At 39.9% G+C, this 13,398-nt stretch overlaps 1 protein-coding gene across 4 annotated transcripts in view; it reads right to left on the reverse strand.

Annotated features, from left to right (window-relative positions):
* Positions 1 to 13,398, reverse strand: part of LOC141069332 (membrane-spanning 4-domains subfamily A member 4A-like) — a 284,745-nt gene that overhangs the window by 92,661 nt on the left and 178,686 nt on the right. For all 4 annotated transcript variants that reach the window (XM_073558807.1, XM_073558805.1, XM_073558808.1 and 1 more), the window contains exon 5: positions 3,157 to 3,300. In XM_073558807.1, coding sequence (XP_073414908.1) covers positions 3,157 to 3,300 — 144 coding nt within the window. The remainder of the gene's footprint in view (positions 1 to 3,156; positions 3,301 to 13,398) is intronic.

A 13,398-nucleotide genomic window follows, 5' to 3' on the forward strand; every position in this document is an offset into this window, starting at 1 on the left:
CACAAAATAAATTTTAAAAAAATATTCCCTAATAAATTATTTTTTTTCTAAATAAAAAAAAACAATAAAAGTACACATATTTAGTATCGCCGCATCCATAACAACCCGCCCTCTAAAAGTATCCCACTAATTAACCCCTTTAGTGAACCCCTTACAAAGACAAAAAAAGACAAAGCAAAAAAACAATGCTTTATTATCATACCGCTGAACAAAAAGTGCAATAACGCGTGATCAAAAAGACGGATTTGAATAAACATGGCACCGCTGAAAACATCATTTTGTCCCACAAAAAACAAACCGCCATACAGCATCATCAGCAAAAAATTAAAAAAGTTATAGCTTGCAGAATAAAGCAATGCAAAAATAATTATTTTATTTTTATATAAAATTGTTTTTATTGCATAAAAGCGATAAAAAGTAAAAAAAGACATAAATGAGGTATCGCTGTAATCATACTGACCCGAAGAATAAAACTGCTTTATCAATTTTACCGCACGCGGAACGTGTAAACGCACCCCCGCAAAAGAAATTCATGAAATGCTGGTTTTTGCTCATTCTGCGACCCAAAAATCGGAATAAAAAGCAATCAAAAAATGTCACATGCCCGAAAATAGTACCATTAAAAACGTCAACTCATACCGCAAAAAATAAGACCTCACATGACAATTACACATGAAATTATAGCTCTCAAAATGTGGTGATGCAAAAGCTATTTTTACAATAAAAAGCATCTTTTAGCATGTGACAGCTGCCAAACATAAAAACCCACCATAAATAGTAAATCAAACCCCCCCTTTATCATCCCCTTAGTTAGGGAAAAATAATAAAATTAAAAAAAAAGTATTTATTTCCATTTTCCCATTAGGGTTAGGGCTAGGGTTAGGGTTAGGGCTAGGGTTAGGTCTAGGGCTGAGATTAGGGTTAGGGGTGTGTTGGGGTTAGGGTTGGAGTTAGAATTGGGGGTTTCCACTGTTTGAGCACATCAGGGACTCTCCAAATGCATCACGGCATTTGATCTCAATTCCAGCCAAAAAAGTCAAATGGCACTGCTCCCCTTCTGAGCTCTGCCATGCACCCGAATAGTGGTTTACCCCCACATACGGGGTATCAGCGTACTCAGGACAAATTGCACAATAACTTTTGGAGTCCTGTTTCCCTTGGGAAAATAAAAATTGGGGGTGAAAAGAATTTTTATGGAAAAAATAAGATTTTTTAATCGTACGGCTGTATGTTATAAACTTCTCTGAAGCCCCTGGGGATTCAAAGTTCTCACCACACATCGAGATAAGTTCCTTGGGGGTCTAGTTTCCAAAATGGGGTCACATGTGGGGGGTTTCCACTGTTTAGGCACATCAGGGGCTCTCCAAACGTGACATGGCGCCAGATCTCAATTCCAGCCAATTTTGCGTTGAAAAAGTCAAACGGCGCTCATTCCATTCCGAGCTCTGCCATGCACCAAAACAGTGGTTCCCCCCCCACATATCCGGTATCAGCGTACTCAGGACAAATTTCACAATAACTTTTGCAGTCCAATTTCTCCTGTTACCCTTGGTAAAATAAAATAAAAAATTGGACCTGAAGTAATTTTTTTTGTGAAAAAAAAATTAAATGTTCATTTTTTTTTTTAAAACATTCAAAAAATTCCTGTGAAGCACCTGAAGGGTTACTAAACTTCTTGAATGTGGTTTTGAGCACCTTGAGGGCTGCAGTTTTTAGAATGGTGTCACTTTTGGGGATTTTCTATCATATAGACCCCTCAAATTGACTTCAAATGTGATGTAGTCCCTAAAAATAAAATGGTGTTGTAAAAAGGAGAAATCGCTGGTCAACTTTTAACCCTTATAACTTCCTAACAAAAAAAAATTTTGGTTCCAAAATTGTGCTGATGTAAAATAAATATGTGGGAAATGTTACTTATTAAGTTTTTTTTGTGCCATATCTCTGTGATTTGAGGGCATAAAAATTAAAAGTTGGAAAATTGCGAAATTTTCAAAATTTTCACCAAATTTCCATTTTTTTCAAAAATAAACGCAAGTTATATCAATGAAATTTTACTACTGACATGAAGTACAATATCTCATGAGAAAACATTGTCAAAACCACCGGGATCCATGGAAGCATTCCAGAGTTATTACCTCTTAAAGGGACAGTGGTCAGAATTGTAAAAATTGGCCTGGGCATTAACGTGCAAAACACCCTTGGGAGTAAAAGGGTTAATAATGGCCCTTTAAGAAGATTAATGTCACCTGATGCCCCGGTAAAAATAGGCTCTGTGACTTTAAGAGTCCCTCCTTCATAAATGAAACAAGATGTGTCTGCTTATGTGTCACACACCATATGGCCAGCTAGGGTTGGTAAATGTTACAATGACATTTCCCAGTGAATACATTTGTATTGGTTGAAAGCAATGTTAAAGTTGAAAAACGCATCAAAAACGCTGCATCTGAACATAGCCCAAGTGGTGGAGGAACATTTTGGTCTGGGATTAATTATTTTGCCTTATATACAAGTCATTAACCAGGAAAGGATGTACCTTAACATATTTCCCTGCAAAATCCGTTTTGATTTCGCTTTGGTATGTTTTTTGGTACACCGGTAAAAATGGCATGAAACTCTGAAAAAATTGTTTAAAGCTGTGAACTAGGAGCCAGGAATGCTTCCAGGGGCGATCCACATGCTGTTCCTGTGTCATTTGAGCAGTTTTCATCAGTTTCAGACGTTTTTAAACCTTAAAAGGACCCCTGGGGGATCGCGGTAAAAATACTCGGGTCTCCCATAGACTTACATTGGGCTCATTGTTCTGTCTGAGTACCCGAGTATTCCAATTTGCTCGACCCGAGGAACGAGCACCCGAGCATTTTAGTGCTTGCCCATCACTAATCACTACTCCACTCTTCCCTGGATGGGGGAAGGGAACAGATTAAGGGTGGATTCATGAGCTCAGCATGGTACATTGCCCCAGGGTCTTCACCATTAGAAGTAATCCAGGTATCAGGGATAGATAGGGTGCCCCCTAAGCGCTAGGGATAGGTAAGGAGCCCGGGATATCCGACAACCGTGTCATGGCATCAGCACTTGTCAGGGTTCTCAGAAGACATATTGAACTATTTATTAGCAATTGTTTTACTAAATTGTGCAAAGATGAATAAAACTTACTAACTGGTTCTTGCATCTTTGACTGCCAGAGCCATGATAGCAATTCCAAAAACTTTGCATGACTGTGAGATCAACAATATTTATGATTAGAGCAATAGTAGTTACTATGGAAGTGATGATGTTTAGGGAGAGAGATCCTCTGATCTGTTGAAATAAAAGACAAATACAAAATTATTATATACCTTTTAAAATATGGGTAAGCATGGATTTTGTAATTGAGCTTTGGTATCAGACTTCAAGATTGGATTATTTCATAGTTCTTATTTATTGTAAAGTGTTTTTTGTTTTTTTTCATCACATACATTTATTTCCAAGAATAGAGGTTTCAAATCTACTATTGACATCATACAGGAGAAAATGCAAACAGTTGTGCTCAAAAGCTTTTACGCACACACACTGATTGCAAGCAAACAGGTGACAGGTGAGGATGTTACCTTTAGTAGCCAGTCAAACCCATTTGTGTCAACTTCTGTGCATGTTATCAAGCCAAAATCACCAGGGTATGTGAACTTTTGATCAGGGTCATTTGGATGTTTTGGGTTGTCATTATGATTTGAAAAGAGAAAACACAGTAGTTTGACAATAAATGGCTTCACCCAACCACTAACCATGCGTGTAGAAAATATTTTGGTGCTATCATTCATATTCTCTGAAAAAAAGCCAAGAAAGCAAAAATTCTGCTGGGGTATGTAAACTAATTGAACACAACTGTACATATGGGAAGAGCCAGAAAAGTGCAGATACCCCCTGGCGTATGGAAGCCCAAAACTTCTCATGGCTGATAGTGCACCCAGAAGTTGGAATCAAATTACCCTAATAAATCCAAACTCATCATTTTTTGGAACTCATAGCAAGCAGAGCAATTTGGTTCTAAGGTTCTAAATAATCAGTCAACTTGCAATTTGGTTTAAAAGTGGTAGATTAATGGCATCTCTAAAAATTTGTATTGTCCTAAGAAAATTCTTATTACATAACTGCTAATTAAAAACTTTTGTCTAGCAATTTGTGTTCTTTTAGAAGGTAAATTGTAAAAAAAATAAATTCTTTGAAAATGTAAAAATATATACAGTATATACTGTAGGTACTAGGCACCGATTCCTCAATTTGTGGCAGAAAATTGGGGTAAAATCGTTGCAAATGTCACAACATTTTTGAGCAACATATATTTGCACAAATATATTTGTGGCTTTTGTTCTTTTGACACCAACAGCACTTATTTTATAAAAATTGAGCGGAGCTTTGTTTCAGTGGAGGTGCTTTAGCTCAGCCCATCAAATACAAAATAATTTATGCCCCATAAGTAGTGACTGGTGTAAAGTTTTGATGGATAAAGAGGCCTCAATGTATTTGCTGGATCTTACTCCAGCGGACTCTTCATGCATTAGCCCAATGGAGTCTCATATCTCAACTGTCTAACAGAAATACTGACTTTGTTACCCATAGAATTAATGGTGAATGAATTTTTTAATTTTACACAAATTTTATAATTCTGTCCCATAGTGTAGAAGTGGTTCCCTGATGTGGCTTCATTCATTTCTATGTATCATATTCTTTGCTGTATAACCAAAAAAAGAATTCCAACAGCCTGATCAATAGCACTTCCTATATACAAACAACTCCTACAAGAAACAGAAGTATACGCCCAGTACAAATAAATCATAATCCATCTTTATTGAAACATATATATATATTAACATCAGACAATGGAGATACATATGCAAAAATAAGGACTATTAGCCACAGATCACTTTGGTACAATTGAAGGATTTTTGAAAAATTGCATATAATATTTAGAAAATCCTCCTCTAGTGAAGATAAATATATATGACCACATAGTAGTCTATACTAGGAATAAAATTCCTCAAAAAATCCTTAAAAACCATGTTGGTGTTTACACAATGAAAAATATAATGGTGTCTACATAAACAATTGGATAAATATCCATAAGGTATTTGCAAAAAAAAATGTTTTTTAAAAAGCATCAATATATGCCAGCAGTACTTTCATAGGAAAAAAGTCCTTAACCCTCCGTCAGGCGCAATAGATCTGACAGGCACACAGTAATTAGTTTCACTTCTCTCTCCTTGCCCACTTATCAGAAAACCCCACCCCTCCTAGTTATCTCCTGACTCTACAGGCTCTGTGAAACCTGATATCACAGTGACTCAGCAGACCTTCTAGTGAGCAGATATCAACACTTTGGCTTCTCAGGCACATTGCGCCTGATTTCAACACAAATTGAAAGGTTAGTATTTTCTTTTTTTATTCATCACGATTGTGTATTTAGCTTGTTTTATGAAGGATTAATGCTAAGTTAGTGTACATAAGTACTGTTTTCTTAGACAAAAGGAGGGTGGCTTCTAAGGCACATTGCGCCCTAACACATACTCTTTCTCTCTTGCTTCAGATTTTCTGCTGCAATGGCCAGAAAACAGTATGATTCATCTAAACCCCTTCATTTAGAAGAAATGAAGATTTTTTTGTTAGAAGATGATGAGGAAGAACCAGCAGTAACTGAGGATTTAGAGGAATCTAGTGACATTTCATCTGAAGATGAGGTAGCAGAATGTAACACTGATTCTGGAACAGAGCAGGATGGTGATGACACTGATACAGAGGAAACAGACACAGATCTAGCTTATTATTTGGGCAAAGATAAAAATACAAAGGACGTCCCAAGGACGTTCCAGAACAAACACCGACTCTACCACCTTCTAAAAGACGCAGTTGTACTACCTGCTCATTTGTATCTGGTTTCAGAAGGCTTTCTAAATATGACTGCAAAATATGTAAAGAATCAATCTGCCTTTCCCATGCAACTTTCGTCTGCCAGCCTTGCTTTTCTAAGTGTACCTGTGCTGCTTCTGCTGCAATTGAAACCACTGAAGATGAGTAGAAAATAATTAAGTAACATCTAAGTGCAATATCCTTTAAGTTTTTTTCCATAATTTTATATTTAAGCAATAGTTAAGTAAAGATAACTGGAGCCTATTTGGCGGTACTACCGAAAAGTGGTACTTTTAGTTTTAATAAGTTTATGGTTAATAAATGTTTTTTTTGCATCTGATTTGGTGTAATCTCTTTTAATACATTCCTATGAAGGTCACTGACTACTTCTATAGTCCTGAAATTGAAATATGTAGCTACTATAGGTGGTTTTCTGACCTGTGCTTGTCAGGCACATTGCGCATGAACTGAGGAGAATCTATATTGCGCCTGACGGAGGGTTAACAGATTATTTAACATAATAAAGTGCAATAGTGCAAGCCAGCAAAGAAAGTTATTTTATACAAAGTTATTGCAAATGCCATATAATGAAAGCCGCCCGTAAAGTGCATTAGTGCAAAACACCTTAAAAAAGTAGCTCAATAGACTATAGATCGATTAGCATAACTTTGCGCCTGCAAAGTGCCAATAGTGCATAGCAGCTTAGGTAAACATATGGAGATTTAGTCCACTGAACACATCATGTGTAAAAGGTAACACCCGATAAATTGTACCTGACCTGAGAATAGTCCTGGTGCCCCAATGCGTGTTTCGTGTGTAGCTTCTTCTATGAAGAAGTCACGTGGACTTGTTGTAGACCCACAGCAACTCAGAAATGAATTTAGGCCATTTCATCTTCTCCTCTTCCAAGGTCCATAGCATTTGCCACAAGGTCTGAATGAAGTGTTCGACTTATCGATGTTCATAGAGGCGGTACAGCTCTTTCATTGCTCTTCCCAGCAAGCAGGTTCCTTGGTCAGAATGAATCCTCTTCAAGCATCAAATATGCGAATTTAATCCCAGCAGATGGCTCTGGCCGCTGATTCAGCTGTATGGTCCCAGTTTGGGGTCACCACCGCAAACTTAGTAAAGTGGTCAATCATCACCGAGCATTATTCGTAGCCATTGGGAGACATCCTGAACATTAAGTAGTCAATCATCAACACTTCCAAGGGTGCTGAGGTTTCAGATGGTTTGAATAGGGGCCCTCTGTTTCCGAGGTTTTTTCAGCACGCACAGGTGACATCTTTGGCAGGCCTCATCCATAATCTGTCCGAGTTGGGGCCAATACACCAGCTACTTCAACCACCAAAAGGTCTTCTCAGCACCAAGATGAGCACCTCTCTCGTGAGCTTCTTTATCAAACTGCACAACCAACCCTCTTGAACCACCATTTGAAAAGTGACGTCAAATTCTCAAGGGAGCTAGATTCTTAGACATGGCAAGACATCTCTCATGAAGAGCAACTCCCACTGGCCCAAGATCTGCAGGGTTCTGGTGGGTAGAGTAGTCCTATCCTGGCTGGGTCATTGTCCAAGGATGACCCAATTACTCAGTTCCGCTAGTTCGGGATCAGGCTGTTGTAGATGTACCCACTCATCTCTGGGGCAACCCAGTATTTGGGTCGCTTTTGACTCTTCTCTAGACTCTTGGGCGGTTATAACAGCTGCTTGAAGTCTGGAATCTCATCACCTTCGAGTTCTTCATCTGCATGCCTCTTTTGGTCTACTTGAGTGACTCGAGTCAGAGCATCCACAAGTGTGTTCTGAGATTTCGACCGGTAAGAGATCTTGTCTTGTACTGATATGTGGACATTCTTGTGACCCATTTCAGCTCCAGTGAGCGTAGTTTCGCATTCTCTAGGTGAGCTGGGGGATTATTGTCCATCCGCATGTGTCTTTCTGACCTCGACAATTATATTGAAAATTTTTCAATCATAGCCCACCCCAGCACCAGCACCTCCAGTTAAAATGAATTATAGTTGTCCGGGTTATTTTCAGTCTCTCTCAGTGACCGTCTGGCATAGGAAATCACTCTTTTTCTTCCTTCCTGGGCCAGTACAACTCCTAGCCCATACAGGCTTCTGTTGGTGTACAGCACGAAGGGCTGAGAGAAGTCAGTGTAAGCTAAGATGGGAGCATCGGTCAATGCCATCTTTAATGCCTGAAAAGCTTCCTCATTCATATGGATTGGTTACCGCTTGGCTCCCCCTGCAGTTTCTTGAAGTAACTCGTTAAGCGGTGCTGCGATCTTGGCAAAGTTTTTTATTATTCTATGGTAGTATCCAGCCAGCCCTAGAACTTTTGTACTGCAACCACCTTCTCCAAGGTGGGGTATACACCCACGCTGTAAGCAGTGTGTCCCAGATATTCAATGTCCCACTTAAACAAGTGACACTTTCAGAGTTTGACTATTAGCACAAGTTTTTGAAGCCTGCATCAACACTTGTTCTAGCCAGATACTCATAGAATCATAGAATGGTAGAGTGGGAAGGGACCTCCTGGGTTATCTGGTCCAACCCCCTGCTCAAAGCAGGATACACTAAATAATCCCAGACAGATATCTGTCCATCCTCTGTTTGAAGATTTCCATAGAAGGAGAGCTCACCACCTCTCGTGGCAGCCTGTTGCACTCATTGATCACCCTAACTGTCAAAAAGTTTTTTCTAATTTCTAATCTGTGTCTCCTCTCACTCAGTTTCATCCCATTGCTTCTAGTCTTTCCTTGTGCAAATGAGAATAAAGATGATCCTTCTGCCATATGACAGCCCTTGAGATATTTGAAGACAGCTATTAAGTCTCCTCTCAGTCTTCTTTTTTGCAAGCTAAACATTCCCAAATCCTGTAACCGTTCCTCACAGGACATGGTTTGCAGACCGGTCACCATTCTGGTCGCTCTTCTCTGAGCTTGCTACAGTTTGCTGATGTCTTTTTTAAAATTTGGTGCCCAAAACTGCACACAGTATTCCAGATGAGGTCAGACCAAAGAGGAGTAGAGGACAATAATAACTTCATGTGATCTAGACTGTATGCTTCTGTTAATACATCCCAGAATTGTATCTGCCTTTTTGCTGCTGCATCACACTGTTGACTCATGTGCAGTCTGTGATCTATTGGTATAACCAAGTTTTTTCACATGTGCTGTTGCTTAGCCTTATTCCTCCCATTCTGTATATGCTTTTTTTCATTTTTATTGCCCAGAATGTAGTACTTTGCATTTTTCCTTGTTAAAAACCATTTTGTTAGTTGCTGCCCACTGCTCCAGTTTATTTATATCTTTTCGAATTCTCTCTCTCTTCTCTAGTATTAGCAATCCCTCCTAGCTTTGTGTCATCAGCAAATTAATCAGATATATATATATATATATATATACTGTATATATATATATTCCTTCATCTAAATCATTGATAAAGATATTGAACAATACAGGGCCAGGTATCCCACTTGAGACATTCTTCCAACTGGATGTGCAGCCATTTACGACCACTCTTTGGGTCTGATCACTAAGCCAGTTATGAATCCACATAACAGATGCCTTGTCCATTCCATACTTAGTCATTTTTTCAATAAGGATTATGTTATATATTTTGGCAAATATACTATATCTACAGCATTTCCATGATCCACCCAGTCAGTGAGTCTGTCATAGAAGGAAATTAAGTTAGTCTGACATGACATATTAGTTACAAACCCATGCTGTTTCTGGTTAATCACTTCATTCTTATCCAGGTACTTTCATACATGTTGTTCATTAATTTGCTGAAAGATCTTTCCTAATATAGAAGTCAGACTCATCGGCCTATATAGTTCCCTGGGTCCACCTTCTTCCCCTTTTTGAAGATAGGAACAACATTTGCTCTTCTCCAATCTTCTGGGACTTCTCCTGTTCTCCAATAATTTTCTAAGATTATGGAGAGTGATTCAAAAATTTCTTATGCTATCTCCTTCAGTACTCTGGGGTGTAATTCATCTGGACTTGGACACTTGAATTCATTTATGTTAGCTAAGTATTCCCTCACTATCTATCTGTTTATACATATCCTGGATTCTTCTATTCCTTTAATAGGACAGTGAAGATCAGTTGAAGTTACATTTTCTTTCTCAGAGAAAACAGATGCAAAATAGGAATTTAAAAGTTTGGCCTTCTAAACATCCTTTCTTACCATTTCATTATTTTTATCCTGTAAGAATCCTATAGCATTTTTTACTTTTCTTCTACTTTTAACATGTCTCCAAAATCCTTTTTTATTGCTTTTGACATCTCTTGCAAGCCTTAATTCATTGTCAGCTTTAGATAATCTGTTTTGTGCCCTGCTGGTTCTGCAGACAGCATTATATTCTTCTTTAGATATGCCTCCCTCTTTCCATTTGATAAACATTTCTTTCTTCCTTTTTAACATGTGTTTATGTTCTGTGCTCTTCCATTATGGTTTCCTTAAATGCTTCCTATTCTTTCCTCTTTTCGGAATTGTTAATGATTGTGCTTTGAGAATCTCATTTTTCAAGATTTCCCATCCTTCCTGGACATTTTTGTCCTCACAACATTTTTCTTTCTTCCTCCAGGAGGACTCTGAAGGCGTACAAGGTTGTTCTTTTTGGGCAAAGTCTTTTCTTGATCTAATTCTTCATCATTCTCCTGCATGAGAGCCTGGTAATGGTTCCTGAGCAGTATGGGTGCTGACTGTCTCCCGATCCTCCTGCTTCTCTGGTCACATGCTTCCATTCGTCTGTTTCTTCAGGTGCACTTCGAATTTCTTCTCTTTTTGTAACATGAAGAGATAATTCTGCTCTGTCTAAAGCTGGAGTCACACATAGCGACTCACCATCAATCCCGACAATGATATCAACGTGTCAGGATTGCTGGTGAGTCGCTATGTGATCGCTGGTGAGCTGTCACACAGACAGCTTCACCAGCGATCAGCACAGCGACGCCGAGCGCGCGGCATCGCTGTGTTCGTTTGTTACCAGCGTGCTGATGCAGGGAGCTGGTAACTAACGTATACATCGGGTATCCAAGGGATGTGCATCCCTTAGATACCCGATGTGTATGTTAGTTACCAGCTCCCTGTATCAGCGCGCTGGTAACTAACGTACACATCGGGTATCTAAGGGACGCCCGTCCCTTGGATACCCGATGTGTACATTAGTTACCAGCAGATCGCTGGTCTCCCGCCTGTCACACGCAGCGATGCGTGCTGGCCAGCAGGAGACCAGCGACAAAAAAAAAGTCCAGAGGTTTCCCAGAGCGATCAGCAATACTGGCAGGGGGGCCGGTCGCTGAGCGCTGTCACACACAGTGATCTCGCTGGTGAGATCGCTGTTGTGTCACAAAACTTGTGACTCAGCAGCGATCTCGCTAGCGAGATCGCTATGTGTGACGAGGCCTTAAGAGCTCTTCATCTTCCTTAATGATTTTAATGTAGCTAACCTCTCTTCTAGATTTTGCAACTTTTCCTCCAACAAGGACCCAAGCTTGCATTTCTGACATGTGAAGTTTGGCTTTTCCACTGGTAAGTCTGTGAACATGTAGCAACAAATGAGGCTCACCTAATGGCTCCTGGCCTCTTCCATGTTCGTATTGTTAATGAGATATGAAAGCGGGGACAAATGTGACAAAATTCCAGCACGCGGCTTACCGATGTCCCCCTTTCAGCTGCAATGGCCAAAATCCAGTGTTCTTTGAGCTCGTAGAGACTTTACTTATTCCAGAATGCACTAGGAATATGCAAATTATCTCCTCAGGACTCCTCCTAAGGTGATCTTCGAACATGGAAGAGTAAATTATGATGTCATCAAGATGCATAAAGGTCATTTCAAAGTTTAGATCCTCTAATCATCTCTTCATCAGGCATTGGAATGTCGCCGGTGCATTTGTCAGCCCGAAAGGCATACAGACCCATAGAGTGGAAGAAGGCCTTCTTTGGGCGATGTTCAGCAGCCACCGGGACCTGCCAGTAGACGCTGGCTAGGTTGAGGGAGAAGTATTTGGCCTTTCCCAGAGCAAACAGGGATTCTTCAGTCCTGGGTAAGCGGTAGGAATCCTGCACTATGCAAACATCCAACTGTCCATGCAGAACCTCAGCATTTCATCTTTCTTTCGAAGTAACACACAATAAGTGTCTCTAAGAGGCTCTGGCTTTTGCGGATCACTCCATAGCTCAGCATGTGTGACAGCAGTCCTTTCACCTCCTGGTTAGAGATGGGCCGATACTTGGTTGTTGGGGTCCGAGGGTTCGGACGAACAGTTACAAAAAGTTTGGGTTTGGATACCAGAACTGTAACCAGACCCGAACACGAACCCTATTCACTTGAATGGGGGGTCCAAACATCGAGTGTTTGCCATGCTGTCATGTACAGTCATATGTTAAAGTTTGGGCACCCCTATTAATGTTAACCTTTTTTCTTTATAACAATTTTGGTTTTTGCAACAGCTATTTCAGTTTCATATATCTAATAATTGATGGACTCAGTTATATTTCTGGATTCAAATGAGGTTTATTGTACTAACAGAAAATGTGCAATCTGCATTTAAACAAAATTTGACCGGTGCAAAACTATGGGCACCCTTATCATTTTCTTGATTTGAACACTCCTAACTACTTTTTACTGACTTCCTGAAGCACTAAATTGGTTTTGTGACCTCATTGAGCTTTGAACTTCATAGCCAGGTGTATCAAATCATGAGAAAAGGTAGTTAAGGTGGCCACTTGCAAGTAGTTCTCCCATTTGATTCTCCTGTGAAGAGTGGCATCATGGGCTCCGCAAAACAACTCTCAAATGATCTGAAAACAAAGATTATTCAACATAGCTTTTAAGGGGAAGGATACAAAAAGTTGTCTCAGAGATTTAACCTGTCAGTTTCCACTGTGAGGAACATAGTAAGGAAATGGAAGAACACAGGTACAGTTCTTGTTAAGCCCAGAAGTGGCAGGCCAAGAAAAATATCAGAAAGGCAGAGAAGAATGGTGGGAACAGTCAAGGACAATCCACAGACCACCTCCAAAGACCTGCAGCATCATCTTGCTGCAGATGGTGTCACTGTGCATCGGTCAACAATACAGCGCACTTTGCACAAGGAGAAGCTGTATGGGAGAGTGATGCAAAAGAAGCCGTTTCTGCAAGCACGCCACAAACAGAGTCGCCTGAGGTATGCAAAAGCACATTTGGACAAGCCAGTTACATTTTGGAAGAAGGTCCTGTGGACTGATGAAACAAAGATTGAGTTGTTTGGTCATACAAAAAGGCGTTATGCATGGAGGCTAAAAAACACAGCATTCCAAGAAAAACACTTGCTACCCACAGTAAAATTTGGTGGAGGTTCCATCATGCTTTGGGGCTGTGTGGCCAATGCCGGCACCGGGAATCTTGTTGAAGTTGAGGGTCGCATGGATTCAACTCAGTATCAGCAGATTCTTGACAATAATGTGCAAGAATCAGTGACGATGTTGAAGTTACGCAGGGGATGGATATTTCAGCA

The sequence above is a fragment of the Dendrobates tinctorius genome, unplaced genomic scaffold, assembly GCF_039654945.1.
Source record: "Dendrobates tinctorius isolate UK_male_01 unplaced genomic scaffold, ASM3965494v1 ptg000258l, whole genome shotgun sequence".
In the NCBI taxonomy this organism is placed as follows: domain Eukaryota; kingdom Metazoa; phylum Chordata; class Amphibia; order Anura; family Dendrobatidae; genus Dendrobates; species Dendrobates tinctorius.